A 20,724-nucleotide genomic window follows, 5' to 3' on the forward strand; every position below is an offset into this window, starting at 1 on the left:
ACTGCCTCAAGTCGCCGATGTTCCGAGCACTTCTCCACCGCACTTGTGTTGGTTTCAAGATGTGCGTCTGTCACCTGAGCCAGTCACTTACGACGCTTTGACCGCACAGCCACAGCTTCCCGATGGTGAATATGTCGTTTGGCCCATCATGGACGTGCTTTTTAACCGGAACGTTGCTCTTCCGCATACGCTGGTGACGATTAGTAATAACAACGTCGTTCTTCCGCTCATGAATTTTAGCCTGTTCCCTAGAGTGCTTCCCGCTGGCATGTTCTCGGCCAGCGTTTCTAATACTTCCGAATTTGACATTCAAAGTCTCAATGCCGAGAGCGGTTTCTTAGAACCAATTGCAGCTCACAGCTCGGGTTCCCTAACGGATGATTGGCGAAGATGATTTCACATGACCTCACCTATGCACAGGCCACGGACATACGTCTCCTCCTAAAATCATATCTTGACATCTTTGATTTCGGTGACAAACCTTTAGGACAAACATCTGTTGTTCACCACCGTATCAACACTGGAGACGTGAATCCTATTCGTCGGTGTCCCTATTGTGTATCGCATGCTGAACGTCGAGTCATTCAATCAGAAAAGGGCCATCAGCCAGCCCTTGGGCTTCGCCTGTCATCCTTGCGAAAAAAAAAGATGGTAACTGACGTTTTTGCGTCAATTCTCGGCATTTGAACTAGATCACCCGAAATGACATCTACCCACTACCACGCATCGATAACGCCTTGGACTACTTTCACGGAGCTAAATACTTCTCGTCCATCGATCTTCGATCGGGCTACTGGCAGATTTCAGTTGATGAAATGGACCGCGAGAAGACGGCCTTCATCACGCTGGATATCTTACATCAGTTCAAAGTAATGCCCTTTGGCCTATGCAATGCTCTTGCGACCTCTGAACGTATGATGGATTCTATTCTGCGAGGCTACAAATGGACCACCTGTCTCTGTTACATTGACAACGTTATTGTTTGTTCTCCCGCGTTCGGCAGTCCCCTTACCCGACTCGCTGCCATTCTTGAGGTCTCCCGAAAAGCCGGCCTCCAACTGAACTGCACGAAGTGTCAATTCGGGCGCCGTCAGATTACCGTGTTGGGACACCTTGTTGACGCATCCGGTGTCCAACCAGATCAAGAAAAAGTTCTCATCATACACAGTTTCCCTGTGCCACGTTCTGCTTCTGACGTGCGCTGCTTCGTCGGTCTGTGCTCTTACTTTCGCCGCTTCGTCAAAAACTTCACCCTCGCTGCTCGGCCTTTTGACAGTTCTAAAGAAGAACACGCCGTTCTCATGGTGCCCCAAGCAAGCTCACGCATTCGCCGCTCTCATCGGGTTTGTGACCACCCCTCCTATACAAGCCCACTCTGATCCATCTGCACCGACCGAAGCCCACAATGACGCAAGCATCCACGGCATCCGTGCTGTTCTCACCCAACAGGAGAATGGTACCGAGTGCGTGATAGCTTACGCCAGCCGCCTGCTGTCACCTGCTGAGGGAAATTACTCCATCACCGAGCGGGAGTGCTTGGCTGTAGATTGGGATGTCGTCAAGTTCCGGCTATATTTACACAGCCACACGTTTTCGATCGTTACGGACCACCACGCCCTCTGCTGGCTGTCTTCCCTCCGGGACCCCACAGGATGGCTTGGTCGCTGGGGGTTGCGGCCCCAGGAATTTTCATTTGTTGTCAACTATAAGTCTGAACGCCTGCAAAAGGACGCTGACTGCCTCTCGCGTCACCCCGTGAATCCTCCCGATCCTGTTGCGCATGATCCGGTGACCTGTGTGATGGCTTTGACTAACATGACCGTCATGCGCGCTGAATAACAACGCGACGCATCCTTAGAGTCCACCATCGCCGGAGTACAATCTGGCAGCACCGACGGCACATCCCGCATATTCGTGCTGCACGACGGCATCCTCTGCCACCGCAATATCAACCCTGACGGCCCCGAGTTGCTCTTTGTTCTTCCTTGTCATCTGTGATCCGTCGTTTTCGAACAACTTCACGACGCACCGACGGGGGGCACCTTGAAGTTCTGCGTACATACGACCCCGCTCGACGCCGGTTCTTCTGTCCGGGTCTCTACCGCTCTGTGTGTCGTTATGTCACAACTTGCGAATTGTGTCAGCGCCGGAAGAAACCTCCCCTGCCACCTGTCGGCGGATTGCATCCAACTGAAGTTCCCCTTGAACCATTCTATCGCGTAGGCCTTGACCTGCTTGGCCATTTTCCGAAGACAACTAGGGGGGATAAGTGGATCGCTGTCGCTCCTGATTACGCAACGCGCTACACGATAACAAAGGCGTTGCCGACTAGTTGCGCAACAGACGTCACCGATTTTCTCCTTTACGACGTCATTCTCCAGCACTGTGCACCTCGACAGTTACTTACAGACCACGGCCGCTCGTTCTTGTCTCGAGTTGTGGACGACCTCCTGCGCTCTTGTGCCACTCAGCACAAGCTGTCCACCGCCTACCACCCGCAAACGAAAGGTCTTACGGAATGTCTCAACCAAACACTCACAGAGATGCTGTCGATGTACGTTTCCAACGATCAAAGCGACTGGGACGTCATGCTGGCCTACGTGACATTCGCGTATAACTCGTCCCGACATGACACTGCAGGATATTCACCCTATTCAGAACCCCCTTTCAGAACTAAAAGCTTTAGGCCAATGCTCCGAAAGGACATCCGCGTTGAAGGCCTTACACGCGCTAGTAAGGTTCTTGCGGTCTACGGGGCTTCACGACAGACTCTAAGAATGCCTCCCCCTATCGCTCTGTAGTGTACGCGCTTTGTTCGTGCTTGTCTCCCTTTCTGTCTCCCCCTTCTACTCTGTTTCTCTTTTTATCCCTCTTCACCCTTCCCCCTGTGCAGGGTAGCCAACCGGAACTACCTCTGGTTAACCTCCCTGCCTTTCTCTGCATTATTTTCTCTCTCTCTCTCTTCACCCTATTATCTTTTATATGGACGCAACCCCACTTTGCCCTTTGACACCATCTTACTTTCTGTGCCCCAATTTGACACCGAATACACTCTTGCAGTCATCGATTGCGCAAACATGGCGCGTCAAGTCGCCCGATCTCGCTTACCAGCCTCGCAGCATGTGCAAAAAAGAGCGTTACGACGGGTGCCTTCGCGACGTTCAGTTTGCCCCAGGGGCTTGGGTGCTGGTTCCGTCACCATGTCGTCGGGTCGACCTCTTCGAGAAGCTCCTTTCTCGCTACACAGGGCCTTATGAAGTCCTACGTCAAGTTAACGACGTTAATTACGAGAGCGCGCCGTTAGTTTCACCCATCCTCAAGTCCGCCACCTCTTGACGTCGTGCACGTTTCGCGGCTGAAGCCCTACTTCGCTCGCAGTTCTTCGCCTACCATGCGCCGAGACGGCGCTTCACCACCCGGGAGTCCTGCTGCGAAAGGATGAAAGAAGAGAGGGAGAGAGGAAGAACATCGCGAGGCACTGGCGGCTGTGTGCTGTTGCTAGTCAGCCATCTTGACCACATTGACTTCGCTTGTAATATACTGTAAATATATTATTTTTATTTTATTTCACAATATTGCCGGCTTCCATTTGGGAGCCCAAGCAGGAGTGGTACAAACATCACGTGATTTCAAACATTTTCCTCAAGGGTATGGAAAAAAGTAATTAAAAAGACAGCCTAATAGGCAAGGCAAACATATGCAAATACACAAAAGAAATACCATGATGCCGTCACATTGCCGCCAATAGGAAAAATATAATAAAAGAGACATCACAATATGTAACAAGCAAAAGATACAATGAATGCATGACATTACAAGCACGTCTGTACTGCAGATAAGAAGAAATCTGGAGTGGCTGAGTTGACCACGCTTTGCGGAAGAGCGTTCCATTCGCGATTTGTCTTGGACAGGAAGGAAGAAAGATATGCGTTTGTTCTAGCACGCGGCAATAATATTGCTTGCTTGTACTTACCTCTGGTCAGTCGCGATTTATTAAATTGCATGTAGTTGTCAAATCTCATTTTAGTGAGGTTGGTAACTATGTTATACATAGTTTGTAGACGGTGCAATTTGCGACGAGTTTCTAGTGTCTGGAGCCCAGATCGCAACCTTAAAGAGGTGACTGACATGCGCCAATCATAAGCTTTGTAGATAAATATAAGAGCTTTTTTAGAGCGCAGCTCTTTGGCGTCAGTTCCTGGGTTTCGCGTCGTCGTCGGCGTTGTCGTCGGCCTCGTAACCAGCTCCGCCCCCCTTTCATCCCCCCAGCGCTAGCAGCGACCGACTGATACCGCTGGATGCCGCTGACGCCGCTGGAGAGTCAAGATAACGTGACTGCATAGAACACCGTCGCCGCCATGCAGAAAGAGGAGGAAAGGGTCCCCCCACCCTGTTCTTGTGTGGCGGATAGGGTGCTCTTCAGTTGCCGACGCGCCGGTTATTTCACGTAGGCCCCGGCACGTCGACGAATACGTGACCACCTTCCCACGGCTAGACCTGGTTTTTAGCGCTGCGGAAGCGAGGGTATCATATTGTTTGTGTCGGCATCAGCGGCGTTGTCCCTGAAACCAACTCCGCAGCTGGGGTTGACTCACTATCGGCGTCAGCGGCATCAGTCAGTCGCTGCTATCTCTTCCCTCCTCCCTTTATCGTGTTGTCCGCTTGCTGCGCGCGCTTCTGCCCCCATCGTTTGCCGCTGGGTGTACACGCCGCCCCCCTCCCCCTCTTTCTGCGAGTCTCCGGTTGTCAAAGCGCCGGCTCGAACTAAATTCCTTTCTTCGCTCCTCCTCCAATGCAACCCCTGTGCGGTGGCAATCAGAGAGCCAGATCGGTGGCGGCGGATCTGTATATGTGCACCGCCCGAGCCGAAATTGCCGCTGCCGTTCGCCCTGTGCGGTGGCAATCAGAGAGCCAGATCGGTGGCGGCGAATCTGTATATGTGCACCGCCCGAGCCGAAATTGCCGCTGCCGTTCGCCACTGCGAAATTATCTGCCAGTTCTTTCTGAGCCATGAGCGAGACGACCGATGGAAGTCCTCCGTCTGCTGCTGCTGCTGCTGCTGCTGCTGCTAAACGAGCTGCCAGAGCAGATGCCCAGCGCCGTCGCCGTCAGAATCCAGAGGTGCGTGCCGCCGAAGCAGAAGCTTACCGTCGCCGCCGTCGAGATGATCCAGGAGTACGCGTCGCCGAAGCAGAGGCTAAGCGCCGCCGCCGAGAAGACCCTGCCGTTCGCACCGCCGAAGCGGAGGCTCATCGCCGCCGTCGAGAGCAACCAGCAGTAAGCGAGGCTGAAGCAGAAGCTCATCGCCGCCGCCGAGAAGACCCTGCCGTTCGCGCCGCCGAAGCGGAGGCTCATCGCCGCCGTCGAGAGCAACCAGCAGTAAGCGAGGCTGAAGCACAAGCTCATCGCCGTCGCAGAGAAGACTCTACCGTTCGCGCGGCCGAGGCCGAGGCCAAACGCAAACAAAGGCTCGCATTTGCTGCGCTCAAATTTCGCATTAGGAAGTAACGTAATCGTCGGTAATTTTTTTTGTACTCTTTCGATAATGTCTATACCAGCCTTTGTGTGAGGGTCCCAGACTATATCGGCATACTCCAGTATTGGCCTAATAGCTGTCTTATATGCGGTTAATTTGGTGGCACTAGTGCAGTTTTTTAAACGGTGCTTTAATAACCATAACTTTTTCGTTGCTGCCGCGGAAACATACTGAACATGAGCGGTATAGCTAATCTCGGAATCAATTGTAATTCCAAGATATGTGAATTCCTCTACCTGTTTAATGTCTATGTTATTTATCGTGTAGGTGCAAATTAGTGGATTTTTTTACGTGTAATAACCATGTGAGCACATTGCGAGATGTTTAGGGTCATATGCCACTGGATACACCAGTCGTATATTGCTATGAGATAGTTAAGCTAGATTGGTCATCCACAGATTGAATGTAGAACAAACAATACAATCGTCCGCAAGAAAGTGGCACCGCATGGAAAATTTGCAAGCAAGGTCATTTAGGTAGAAAGAAAACGAAGTGGGCCTAAAACCGAGCCCTGTGGAACGCCCGAAAGTACAGAGGCGAGCGATGAATTCGAAGCACCTATGGTGACAAATTGTTTTCCATGCGTCAAGTATGAATCAAGGACTCGCTCGTTCGGTGAACAGCGAGCGGGGGGCGTTTCCAGCGCTCGTTCCGCTCGGACGTGTTTTTCCGTAGCTCCGGATTTTCGCCACGTATGCTGGTTCTTTTTTTTTACGCTATTGCAACTCTGTTGTTTATGGACCACTTTGGCCGTTGGTAATTGCTACTATTACTACTGGCGCCTATCTACAAGGTCCATCGTCACCTACACCCTCCTGCTGCGTCGTTCAACTCGACTTCATGCGCGGCTTCGCGAGTGCGAGTGCCCCCGCGGCACTCGCCGCGTCGGCGCGGAGCATCCAAGCTGCTGTCCGCTGCGTCGAAAGAGCGGAACGTTACCGATGCAACTGCCATCCAAGGCAGGAAGGTCTCCTTCGTGGGGACAAGTGCAACGTGTGAAGGCGGTACCCTGAGCATGGATACCACCAACATGGAGCAGAACAGCCCTGCTGTCGTGGCGCACACCTTGGCCAAGAAAACGAAGGAAGCTACTGGCCTTCCATCGGATGAAAATGTAGCTCCAGCAGCCCCGAAAAGACCTCGCTCATCACAAGGCTTGCCCGCATTACGGACACGCACGTTTCCGGAGTCACCAATGGCATCGTGGTACAAAGTGGTTATCAAGCCTCGTGCTAGATATTACATGTCTACTCTGCACAACCGTATCATTCAAGTGGCCCTGGACGTCTGCCTCGAGACTTCCCGATTTCACGGTTTCGCTCTACGCAAACCCACTAATACGGTCTCAGTATGGGTATCTGCTATGGCACTAGTTTATAAACTCGAAGAACTGCAACAAACAGAAGTCTCGGAAGAATGTGTCCTTCCAGTCCAGGCGTACCTCGCCAGTGATACCGATTTAAGACGCTACGTGGTTAATGGCGTTGACCTTGACGAAGAACCCGAGAGGCTCCTGAAGGAACTATCGTGTCCCACACACAAGGTCGCGGCTCCTCGCTACCTAGGCAGCGGTCGTACGTGCCTGATCACGCTTCAAGGTCCTAATTCCCCACCTGAACGTATCCTGTATTAAGGCTGCGTACTACGCCCGCGTCCGTTCAAGCCTTCCGTTGTCTACTGCTACTCTTGGTTTAGACAGGGATACAAGAAATCATCCTGCCCTACCCACCTGAAGACGACACCGTGGAGCCTGAACCGTCAGCATCGTTTAGATGCGGCCTATGCCAAACAAACGATCATGACATCACTTCCACGACGTGTCCTACGAAGTTGAAGGCCACTAAGAAGGCTCGACAAGGCCATTCTCGACAGCGAGCAAGGACCCCTCGAGATCCATCGATGAAACAAGTCCCTGTCTACAACCGTTACGCCGTTCTGGCCTCGCTGGAAGAGGACGCTAGCGAGATGAAAACAGCAAGTACAGCGACAAGTGATGCTGCCACTCGTACCTATAGCGCAGCTGTTAGGTCGTCCACTTCCTGACCGCAACGGGCATCACAATCAATAGAAGACACGCCGCTTCCTTTGGCAGACGAAGAGTTCGAGATCAACGCTCGCCTGGCCAACCTTGAAAAGGAAACCCAACCTCTCAAGGAACGCCGTACAGTGCTCCGGCGTCGTCATGACGGAGCGCGGCCGTCGCATTCGCCGTCGACGTCTAGTCCTGCTCATACGGCTAACCCGGCGTCTGTGGCGAAACCTATTTCACCCCAAGAACTCCGGTGCTTCGTTGCGCAACAGCACCAGCATCTCACCTCGGCTCACTGGTCAATCTTAATCTATGATGGCTGCTACGTCTTCAAGTGTGCCAGAAGGCATCTTACAGTGGAACTGTCGCGGCATCGCGGAGAAGGTCGGAGAGCTGCGTCAGCGTCTCAGATATGGGAAGCTGCGTGTTTGGGCTCTACTGCTTCAAGAATGCAATGGCCTGCCACCCATTCCAGGATTTGTGGCGTACTCATCGCCTTCAATGTTGGATCGTAGGAGTGCTACGCCCGATGTCCATCCAGGAAAGGCTGCAGCGTATGTAAGATGCACTCTTCATCAGACTCGCGTTGATCTTTCACGATGGTGTACTCTATGGCAAGAACTCGCGGCCGTACTGGTTCGTCTCCAACGCAGGGACGTTATCATCGTTTCGTACTATGCCCGCCCCTACAGCGGTCGTGCGGCTCGGTTGTGTGTCTGCTGGCTGGCGCACCTACGACAGAAACATCCTGGTTGCCCCGTTATGGTCGCAGGAGATTTTAACGCGCTCCACATCACAAGGGGATACGTTAATTCCAGTGCGCGTGGTACATGTGTGCTAGAGACATTTATAGACGCCCAATTCACTCTGCTTAATAATGTGTCAATGCCTACTCGACGGCGTGACCACCCTCGCGCGCCGCCACACTCACCGGACTTATCTTGGTGGCTAGGAAGGACAACCGTCTCGTGGTCATGTGAACCCGACTGCTGGGGTATCGACCATCATCCGATTCACCTTGGCTTATCTTTGGACGGAACAGGCCGCCTCCGCCGACTATGTCGAGTGGTGGAGTGGGTTCGATACAGGGCGGTATCAGAAAGCAATGTATCCAACTTTATGCTGGACCCGTCCTATTGTCTTAAGGCGGCATTAGTTGAGGCGACAAGTACGTCATGGGTCGATGAATCACGAATCGCTCCTGAGTTGCAACTTCTGCGTCTCTGGGCGTCGCGCCGCCAAGCAGAACTTGCATCAGAACGTGACCCTGCATCAAGTACCCTTCGCTTAGAGGCCCAACGCCTTACTGCAATAGCTCGGCGCCATGAACACCGCTTAGAACGTGGCCGCTGGATGGAATAGTGCTCTTCTCTCGGTCCTTCGTCGTCCAATGCCTCCATTTGGCGCACCTTCCGAGTAATGGAACGTTGTCGGCACCCTCCAGAGCCCGTAGCATGCGCCCTGTTAGCATCGGGCCAGACACCAGCAGTATTCGCAGAAACTGTCGCCCACACTTTTTCCGGCTTTGGACACAGCACTGCCTCCTTTCGTTGCCTTCCCGCGGACGCAGGCACGCCGCCTACGCTCTCTGACATCGAGGGTATACAAGCTGTCTTCACTATGGCGCAATTTTTAGCGGCGATTGACCTGTCGAAGCCATGCAAGGCACCAGGACCAGATGGAATACCGTATGAACTTTATAAAAACATGGAAGGCAAGGTTCCCGAAATGTTGTTGGGGGCCATAAACGAAGCTTGGGCTACAGGAGTTATTCCCGATTCTTGGCGGCATGCAGAAATTGTCCCTATTCCGAAAGGTGGAAAACCCCAAGATAATATCGCTCATATGCGCCCAATAGCACTAACCTGAACGTTAGGCAAGCTGATGGAGCGTAGGCTCGCGACACGTATTAAATGGTGGCTCGAGCGGTACTCATGGTATCATCCTGGCCAAATCGGGTTCCGTGCTCACCTAGGCGCAGAGGATGGCCTTGCGGTCCTGTCTTCTTTGGTTCTTATCGGAGGCCGCTCCCGAAGAATTCTCCATTGGCTTCAGTTCCCTAGCCGTGTCTGCAGATTCGTCGAAGCATTCCTGTGCGCTCGCACCTTCTCCATTCGCCTGGCTGGGCAAGCAGCAGGTCAGTTCATCGCACATTGAATGTCCCACAAGGATCTGTGCTTGCACCAGTCCTTTTCAATATTGCTCTCCTTCCACTAGCTTGGAAGCTAGTCACGATACATAACGCACAGTACATTATGTACGCAGATGACATCACTGTCTGGTCAGTTGATCCTGAAATCTGCCGCCAAGAACAAGCGCTCCAAGAGGCCCTAAACATGACGCACAACTGGTGCGCTGAGATAGGCCTTGACATTTCCAAGGACAAAACGACGTACATGTCAGTAGCGAACAAGTATGGGCGCCGTCGACTGGCACTCCGGCCTCTTCAGTTAACTCTAGATCAGCAGCCATTACACGAGGCTTCAACTCTCCGTGTACTCGTCCTTGAAATGGATTCCTCCGGATCTGCGGAACCATGGGTCAAGAATGCAAAGCAACAGGCCGCAGAAACGATACAGTTGATACGTCGGATTGCGAAAAAATCTGGCGGAGCGAGCACCAACATAGCTCGCCTTTTTGTCCGTTCAGCATTGCAACCACGACTCGTCTACAGGGCCCAATTTCATCATCTCACGAAGGCACAATGGGCTCGCCTTGAGGCCAATAATAACGAAGCCATGCGGGCCATAACGGGACTACCAAGTCTCACTCCGTTGCCAACCCTACAGGCCAGGTCCCAACTCAACACTATTGACGAACTCGTACACCAGCGTCAATGCGTGCGCGCCCTAAAGCTAACATATTTCTGCTCGGCTGCCTCACTGGCCCGGTACAAGAGACACGAAACAGACAATCAAGCATCTACGAGACCCGATGTAGCTCAGTGGAAAAGGGTACAATAAGCCTCTTGGTCGTCTGTATAGCCCCGTTCCTCGTCAGGCGAATACCTATGTTTCCCGCCTTCACCGCGCCGATGACAGTCAAGACGATGCGACTCTTGTAGCATACACTGACGCCAGTGTTGATGACACCATGATTCACACAGCTCTCGTGTGTCCATTGATACCAGAGGCGGGGCAGGCGTCCTCGTATGTTGTCGATCCTGCACCACCGGCCTACCTTACCGAGCTTGCTGCCTTACGAGCCTGCTTGGCCACGTTGCTAACTACTGTTCAAGATGCTCGACACTCTCAACTCATCATTCGCACAGACTCTGCTCAAGCCATCCAAGACATACGTAGGGTATCTCGGTCCACTATATTCTCAGATAGCATTCACCATCTTGCTGCCAGTAGGAATATCCTCATACGCGTCCAGTGGGCGACATATCACTGTGACCTCAAATTACGACCTGAGGTTTGCGCCGTTCGCATGAAAACAAAAGTTTTCTATTTACCTTCATTGTTCTGTTGCCTGGCTGCCTTTGAAAGTTGAGGATATGTCCTCTGCGACGCTGGCACACCCCATGCTTGCGGGTGGTTTGTTTTCGAGAGCGTTTTTCACCGCTCGTAGAACACAGCTACGCCAGGAGCGTGTTTACATTTGCTTGCGACCCCTGGCTTGCAACTGCAGCTCGCGCCAGTAAGCTGTCCGCTGGACGATATCTTTGTAGAAAAGAAACAAATTAAAGAGAAGCACTACCAGGTAGCAGTTACATATATTTCGTAGCTTTAATTTTATGGTTTTTGAAGGTGCTCTGATGCTTGTCTGTGCAATGCATCCGGCTGATACTTCGCTTACGTCACACCAAACAACCTCTTTCACATTGTGCACACAGTCAGCCTCGAAAAGCTTCGTTCTTTTGCTGATGTTTGCTCCTCGAAATAATCTTTAAGCATGATTAGTAGGTCAAAATCCCGCCTCTATAATCAGCGGCATGCCGCTGCCAGACGCCATCCCTACGAAGAGGTGGGGGGAACCTTCTTGACAGGGACGACGAAGTGGCTGCGCTTCCATCGCTTCGACGGTGGCGACGCCTACAACCGTGCTTTTGGGCAACCGTACACGATTGCCTGGAAGCATGGTGGTACAGCACGGTTGCCCGAAAGAACCCGACCGAGTAGGCCGGCGTTTATTCCCTTCTGGCGGCAGTTGCCAGGTTACTCCTCACTTTATCTTTTCCATCAAATGTATACGTGCTTTGAAAGCAAATGATAATTTCTCGCCTCCCCCAGCTAGCCTTCGAGCCCATCGTAGACTGCCACCAAGATAGGACTTGCGTGACCACGCTCAGCCGTCGCAGCTAGAACAGAAGAGACAGGCACCAACCCTTCACTCACCCTTCGGCACATTACCTTGCTTTCCCGGAGTTCTTCCGCGGCCGCCACGGGCTGCGGATGCGTGTTCTTCGTGCTAAAGCTCGTGCGTCAGCGTGAATGGCATGAGCGCATGACGCTACGCTCACCGGCGTCCATGAAACCTGAAACCTCAAGGGGTTCCGGTCTGCCTCATCGCACGCAATCGACTGGCCATCGCCGTGTGGACAGCAAGACGTGCTACGAACGGATGAACTAACGAGTGAACGAGAACCTTCCCTCCTCCTACGTCCAACCCTCCGCGAAACACGCCAGCGTTACTACAACTAATTTGCTACCGGCTGCCTCGCATACCTGCGGCGACGCAGCAGGTGAGCTGTCGAAGCGACCGCATGTCCTTCGCGCCTTTCATCCCGCTTCTCCTCTCCACTCGCTTGCACGAGAACTCAAGCGCGAACATCACCCCCCACCCCCACGACACACACAGATGCAAGTACCGCTCCCTTTCGCTACTTGATTGCCCCAGAGAGAGCACTCGTCCTTTCCGTTGGCGCGTTTTCGAGGCTTGCCTCGCCGCGCTAGAGCGCAACTACTCAAGTTGCTGGTTGGCTGTGTAAACGTGTGCGAACCTTTATACAGACAAAGACGTGTGGTCAGTTCATCGTGGATGCCTTGCGGTTGCTGCGAGACACTTCCGAACTTGATATTGGCATGTCCCGCTTTCAGCGCGCAGCCCATGTCACTAGTGAAGTACTATGCTCTCCTTGGCCTGCGGTGTACGGCACTCGACGGCTGTTTGTACCACAATGATTGTGCGTCTCCATGGTATCAGGCTCAAAGCGCACTACTCGCTTTTCTATAATTTAACTAAGGTTCATGTTAATAGCTCAAATACTATTTCTTTTATATACCATTCTGTAGTAGTATAACCTGCAGTGACCGGCCCTACTGTATGTAACCTGTACTGTGTTGCCTACTTTATTCTTTCGCATTTGTAATATGGCTTTCTTTCCTCTTTCCTTTATTTCCTTCCCTTTCTGCCCCCTCCTATATAAAGAGTAGACAGGCGTTGCGCCACTTCCGGTGGCAGTTGCCAGCCTGCTGCTTGCTTTGTTTGTTCTGTCAAAGGTATGCATATTTTCAAACCAAATAATAACTCTCGCCGTCCTTCGCTCATCTCAGATCGCCGCCGCAACATCAACGTAGCACGAAAGCGGCAGAAAGAAAAGAAAAGCTATTTGCTTTAAAAACAAGCAGAAACACACACAAAGTAATGCAGGAGGGCCACAGTCGTCCAACTAGGCCCATTGACCTCAAGAACTTCAGTATCACCTTCGTCGCTTTATGGTGTGAAGAACGCCTCGGCCACCAGACCGAGATTGTCTGCTCAGAAAGATACCGGTCATTGAGGTATGCCATATCCGTCACGCGCTACTCTCTCTGGGAGCTGTAGTGAGACCGAAAAACTCACTTTCGACAAAAAGGCGAAGCATTGAAAGTGATGGCAACTTATTAGACAGCTATAGGATGTCAGGCTAGTCGTTTTATTAGCTGCAGGAACTGTTGTTAACCTTCACCTAAATAAGTGAACGAATACCTTGTGACACATGCACCGGCCAACACGAGCAGATCTCACTCGATGACCGCGGACATGCTGTCGGAACGCTGGCGTGCTGAAGAGCAACAGCAGCAGTGAGCGAAATCCCCTTGGTGCTGCCTCTAATTTGAGCCCCAACTAGACGCAGGAGAACACAGCGCGCACGAAGCCATCAGCTATCAGAGGCCCGCTAGTCTTTGAGCCCACCGCCGGCGGCCACCAAGATGGGACGCAGGCGGCCGCACTAAGCCGTCGGAGCTGGAGCCGAAAAGACGCACCAACCCGCCTCCTTGGCTCGCCCTTCTCCTGCCGCGCGCACATCTCGCCGCTCCGCTCACTGCGGGCGGGGCAAGACGGCGCACGCCATCCACGCCGTCCTCCATTGGGAGCGCCGCGATGTTACCAAAATCGCAACGTATAGTAAAGATCACGCCGAGGACAACGATGGAAAGTCACGTCTAGTGTCCATGTAACGGGTGTCGCAATAAAATTCGCCATCCCTGCACTCGGAAAGTGGATGTCCAGCGAGGCTGTTGAAAACCGCACTGCAGCTTTTGAGTGGGTATGCAACGCTTTATTGCTTTAGAATAAAGGCATTAGTGCTATTTTACGGTAACGGTAGGAATGAGAGCAATGGCAATATTGACAGCACGTGCCGCCCATAGTGATGCTGCAACAACATTCAAATGACTTGCTAGGCTGCCTATTTTAAACGCGAAAGGCTAGAGACGTGACATGCCACGTCGCAAGCTGCCGTTGCCGCGGCATCTTGCATAACAGTAATCTTTACGGGGACACGTATGCGGGGAGTGCTACGTGCATCGTAATGCTATCACGAGTTTCTTATCATCAATCCTGCGGTTCGGATGCTTGTTTTGAGCTTGTTCTTTATAGAAACGTATGCTGTTCTTTATGTTCTACGCGTGATTCCCAAAAATATATGTGCTGCGCGCTTCACTTTGCTGAATGCTTGTAGCCTCTGCCTTACGGGGCACGAGCCATTGAATTTGCTGTTAACTCACGGGGGTATAGGTCCATAATAATCGTAGTTTTCGACATGCTGTTCTGTATGTTGCGTGCGTGATTGCAAAGAATGTATGCACTGTTCGCTTCAGTATGCTGAGTGCGTGTAGTCTCTGCCTTATGTGGCTATGAGCCATTGAGTTTTTTTTCTTACTTACAGTGGTTACGCTGTATGAACCGCTGATGACGATAGATTTCTGTCGAAGGACGAGATGAAATCCCGAGATCCTAGTCATAGACAGCTTCAAATTCACTGTGATAACAGGGAACAAGTTGAATGGCTTCCTGGCCTTCGTGAGTGTCACAGGTAGCATCGTCAGCTATTCTGATGCGGCAAGCAAATGCATTCGTGAAAGACGCTGCAAGCCACAATCGGCCTAGAACAGCTGTGTCCATTGGGGATAGTCCTGATGGAATGCAGAGTCTGAAAGAAGGGTCGAGGCAGTGCAGACGAGTATGCCTGAGAGTCGTTTACGATAACCGCCAGTGATTTCGTTGTTGGTGACATTAAATTTATGATGAATTTGCAACCAAACATTTTTTTAACTGCTTGTCTGAATACTGTGCTGTCATTGCAGAATTTGTATAAAATGGAAAGAAATTATTAATGGCATGTGTACAGCCAGGTACATTTCGCCAGTTTTTTTATAAGAAAGCCAGCGAGAAATAAAAAAAAATGAGTGCCATTTCACTGTGTGAACGTGGATGACCAGGGAAGCTCTGTATAGAGATGACTATATTGATTCAATAACCGCCTTGGGAGATAGCCTTGCGAGATATGCAAAGAGGGAAGGCAGCTGGGGAGGATCAGGTAACAGCAGATTTGTTGAAGGATGGTGGGCAGATTGTTCTAGAGAAACTGGCCACCCTGTATACGCAATGCCTCATAACGTTGAGCGTACCGGAATCTTGGAATAACGCTAACATAATCCTAATCCATAAGAAAGGGGACGCCAAAGACTTGAAAAATTATAGACCGACCAGCTTACTGTCCGTTACCTACAAACTATTTACTAAGGTAATCGCAAATAGAATCAGGAACACCTTAGACTTCTGTCAAGCAGAAGACCAGGCAGGATTCCGTAAAGGCTACTCAACAATACATCATATTCACACTATCAATCAGGTGATAGAGAAATGTGCGGAATATAACCAACCCTTATATATAGCTTTCATTGATTACGAGAAAGCATTTGATTCTGTCGAAACCTCAGCAGTCATGGAGGCATTACGGAATCAGGGTGTAGACGAGCCGTATGTAAAAATACTGAAAGATATCTATAGCGGCTCCACAGCCACCGTAGTCATCCATAAAGAAAGCAACAAAATCCCAATACAGAAAGGCGTCAGGCAGGGAGATACGATCTCTCCAATGCTATTCACAGCGTGTTTACAGGAGGTATTCAGAGACCTGGATTGGGAAGAAATGGGGATAAAAGGTAATGGAGAATACCTTAGTAACTTTCGATTCGCTGATGATATTGCCTTGCTTAGTAACTCAGGAGACCAACTGCAATGGATGCTCACTGACCTGGAGAGGCAAAGCAGAAGAGTGGGTCTAAAAATTAATCTGCAGAAAACTAAAGTAATGATTAACAGTGTCGGAAGAGAACAGCAATTTACAATTGGTAGCGAGGTACTGGAAGTGGTAAGGGAATACATCTACTTGGGTCAGGTAGTGACTGCGGATCCGGATCATGAGACGGAAAGAATCAGAAGAATAAGAATGGGCTGGGGTGCGTTTGGCAGGCATTCTGAGATCATGAACAGCAGCGTGCCATTATCCCTCAAGAGAAAAGTGTATAATAGCTGTGTCTTACCAGTACTCACATACGGGGCAGAAACCTGGAGGCTTACGAAAAGGGTTCTACTTAAATTAAGGACGACGCAACGAGCTATGGAAACAAGAATGATAGGTGTAACGTTAAGTGATTAAGAAAAGAGCAGATTGGGTGAGGTGAGTTAATGATATCTTAGTTGAAATCAAGAAAAGGAATGGGCATGGGCAGGACACGTAATGAGGAGGGAAGATATCCGATGGTCATTAAGAGTTACAGAATGGATTCCAAGAGAAGGGAAGCGTAGCAGAGGACGGCAGAAAGTTAGGTGGGTGGATGAGATTAAGAAGTTTGCAGGGACGGCATGGCAACAATTAATACATGACCGGGGTTGTTGGAGAAATATGGGAGAGCCCTTTGCCCTGCAGTGGGCGTAACCAGGCTGATGATGATGATGATGATGATGATATTGATTCAAGATATGGTGATTGCTATATTGATTGCATAAAAACACACACAGGTGACTTTCTGATTTTACCAACTTTTATTTTAGTTTGTTACCCTAGTGATTATCTCTTCATGGTTACTGTGGTAGAGGGCCATTGGCTGAACGGCGATGATGGTAAGATTTTTAGCAAACGTCAAGTCTATACATGAGCGATGACTCGTAGTTAGTGCACTGACGTGTGTATAGCATCGAATTGCGAAACTATCTTCGTCGCGCTATTCGGGGTCCCGATGGCCGTCGCGCATGGACTTGGTGTAGGCGGCCCATCGTCGCCCCGGTCTCCTTCTGCCGCCGTCGTGCCCATTGCCGTTTCCGTTCGCGAAGGTAGTCATCACGGGCACGTTGCTGTTCTTCGTCAGATGGAAGGCGGCTACACGACGATCCAGGCCTGCCGACCGACGAGCCCTCGTCGTCAGCGGCTTCCTACTGCCTTCGCACCCATTCCCGCTTCTGGTCACGCCGCCGCTCCTGGAGTACTGGAGGACGCGCTACTCTTCGGTGCGCATAATACGCGTGCTACCTATAGCACGGCCAAAACGCAACTGCTGATGAGATCGCTAGGCGATCTTTACGTCGCAGAAAAGAGGTGCACACATACCTTCGCATTAGGTAATATTTTTATGGTATATAATTTTATTCATCAAATGTTTGTCTCCAAACTTGATATTTTAGCTCCTTTACTAACTACATGGAGTGCGATTCCCGTTCTTTCCATTTAATAAGATGTTTGTTTTTTCAGGATATGTTTTTCCATCGAACGTTTTGGTGTGACTAAATACTCGTGCGTGCGTTTCCCAGAGTGCAAAGACGTATCGGCTGTCTATACGTTCCGCCTGAATATTATGGACATGGATGTAGCATTTTTTTGTGGAAATATGGTCAAATATCTAGACTATAAACTTGACTACAGCAGCATTACACACGGTCTTCATCTTATTGTGGATAACGCAAAACCCTTGCGCTTCTACATAGTAAGTATACCCTTTTTCTGAAAAAGGTACATTGAGAAAAAAATTCACCGATGACTACGATACTCTGTAACGCGCAATTAGAGCGCAGCTCTGTGCGTGTTTTCCTTTCGCGACGCCTTGGTCGGCGCGGACAATCTGACCCATGCGGCACGATGGAAACGAAGCGAAGTGTGGTGCAAGTGCCTCGCTAATCGGGAGGTGGCGAGAGGCAGCGAGTGGGTGACGCGTGGGCGCCGTTCGGAGCAGCCGCTGCAAGCGCCATCACGTATACCCTGTCGCCGCAGAGCCTATCTTGAACGGCGGCGCTACAATTTTTTTTTCTCACACTTTTGCCATACCCTCCTTTTCTGCTTTTCGCCTTATAATTCTGCTGCACTCTCCTCCTCAGCTTTCCTCCAAGCACTCCTTTCGCTATCGCCGTCTTTCATTCGCCGCTGCGCCCTCTTTTGGCTCGGTTAGGAGGTACGCCGACGCTAGACGCAGATATTGGCGCCGAAGAGCTGCGCTCTAAATATTACCGACTACTTTGCCATTCTGTTCAGGTGCTCGGTTTTTCTTATCATTTGTTCACTGTACCTTAGAGTCTCCTCACTTAAACATTTCGTCGAGAAGGTCTCGCGGCTCAGAAGACAACTATAATAGAAATAGTATTGGACAATGGTTACGCTGCGGGACTCCCATGTATTCTCCCCGCAGGGGCGTCTGCGCAAGCATGCGTTTGGTGCGTTGCGACACCACGTACCCGAGCACACGAGGGTTGGACCCTCCCGCGTTTAACCGTGCGTGGCTTAGCCGTGTCCGGGGAAAAGGGGATCCTGGGGGTTGAGCCGATGCTGGGTGTTCGGACCTTTAAGGCCCCCTGGCGGAGGCAACACACCCCTTTGGCCTCGGCTTCACGTAGACGGCACCCCCGGACTGACCCACCCGGGGGAAATCGGTAGTTGCCTTTTCCTTTCTCTTTCTCCCTCAAGTCTTCGCCTTTCTCTCACTTTTAATCTTTCCGGTCCTCTCCTAGCTGCCGCTTACTTCCAATTTTTCCAGGCAGCAAGGGTTAACCTTGTGTGAATAACCAACCTAGGTTATTTCATATTTGGTTATAGTGGTAATGTACAGCTGGCGTTTGCAGGCCGTGTTTCACAGGCCTGCAGCGTCCCCTTGTAGGACTCTACGGTGGGTGACTGGCGTTACTGCCGAAATTACAATCTCATATGGCTACTTCCTTCCCCCCACTACCTGATCGTTCCCTGAAGAGGGGGCGCACCGATGATGTTTTAGAATTTTTCGCCCGTCAAAAAGAAACTTTTCCACGCTTCCACGTAGTCCACTCCGAAACACCAACCAAACCTGTACGAATAATCTCACCATTTCTTGTGTCCAAGTCTCTGACCCAAGTTCTTGGTACAGGTTACAAAGCAACCAGAATGGCAAGTGGTGATCTCCTCCTGGAGCTCCGCAACCTGAAGCAATATGAAAACCTACCCAAGCTAGTATCATTTGGCGACGCCAAAGTGACAGTAACTCCGCATCGAACTATGAATACCACCCGTGGCGTAGTCTCCGATGATGATCTCTTGGAGCTGACTGAGGCTGAGCTCTTGGAGGACTTTAGTGAGCAGAACGTCATCAACGTTAAGCGAATTAAGATGAGGCGTGACAACAAGGAAATACAGACGAAACATCTGATACTTACTTTTGGCACAAGTGTCCTGCCCGAGTCCATCGAGGCCGGGTATATCAAGCTCCGTGTTCGTCCATACATCCCTAATCCCCTGCGTTGCTTCAAATGCCAGCGTTTTGGTCACAGCTCACAGAGCTGCCGAGGCCGCCAAACCTGCGCTAAATGCAGTGCTAATGAGCACACTTCTGAATCGTGTGAAAACTCTCTCCACTGCGTAAACTGTGAAGGCGAGCACGCTGCATACTCACGGTCGTGCCCATCTTGGAAGAAAGAAAAGGAAATAGTTACGATTAAAGTAAAAGAAAACATAAGTTTCAAAGAGGCACGAAGGCGGGTAGCATACCTGCCAAAGCACACCTTTGCCGAAGTGGCGCGTCAGGGGGCAGCGCCACAACGGCCTCCGGCGGCTGTCCGACCCACACCCAGTGAGGCGGCAGTGACGCCATCCGCCCCCTCGGCGACAGCAGCTAATGCTGCTACGCCAACACAGCAGGCGGGGCCAACGACCCCGAAGGTGGGCGCAGCCGAGGCTACCCCAATCTCCCCGACCCCGTCCAGCGCTGGCAACAGTCGGCGCAGCCAGATCCCTCAGGGAGCCCCATCGACCTCCGGGCTGGTGGGCGCAGGGGTCTTGCCTTCCGAGGCAGGACCCTCACAGAAAACTTCTCGCTCGCAAGAGCATGTGTCCGGCGCCTCGCAAGAGGCAATGGACACTTCACCTGTCCTCACGGCGCGCCAAGCGCCTAAGGAGCGGGGAGGCTCCCTCGAACGCTCCAGAAAGGGCAAAACCCCGATTACAGGGCCTCGAAAGAGCTCTGTAATCTAAGGCATAATTTCCATTTCCGTACACACAGCACCTATTCACTTCCAATATGGATACACAAATAATTCAATGGAACATCAGAGGTCTTCTTAGAAACCTAGATGATGTACAAGAACTCATCCACAAACACAATCCAAAAGTGCTGTGTTTACAGGAAACACATTTAAAATCTATACACACACACTTTCTCCGAAATTATGTTACATTTCGCAAAGACCGCGAGGATGCTGTCGCATCATCTGGCGGTGTAGCCATTATTGCTGACAGAAGTGTAGCGTGTCAGCTTTTAAAGCTCCAAACGGCCCTTGAGGCCGTGGCCGTTCGAGCCATACTTTTCAATAAACTTATTACCATCTGCTCTTTGTACATACCACCACATTATCAGCTTCACAGACGCGATTTAGAATCATTAATAGATGAGCTCCCAGAACCCTATATGATTCTCGGTGGTTTTAATGCACACAG

The 20,724-nt window shown here is 51.1% G+C and overlaps 1 protein-coding gene across 3 annotated transcripts in view; it reads left to right on the forward strand.

The window, feature by feature from the left end:
- LOC135898223 (uncharacterized) overlaps window positions 1-20,724 on the forward strand; it is a 311,361-nt gene that overhangs the window by 221,309 nt on the left and 69,328 nt on the right. For all 3 annotated transcript variants that reach the window (XM_070539516.1, XM_070539515.1, XM_070539517.1), the window contains one exon: window positions 17,527-17,758. In XM_070539516.1, the coding sequence (XP_070395617.1) occupies window positions 17,527-17,758 (232 nt within the window). The remainder of the gene's footprint in view (window positions 1-17,526; window positions 17,759-20,724) is intronic.

Source organism: Dermacentor albipictus, chromosome 5 (genome assembly GCF_038994185.2).
Source record: "Dermacentor albipictus isolate Rhodes 1998 colony chromosome 5, USDA_Dalb.pri_finalv2, whole genome shotgun sequence".
NCBI lineage: Eukaryota > Metazoa > Arthropoda > Arachnida > Ixodida > Ixodidae > Dermacentor > Dermacentor albipictus.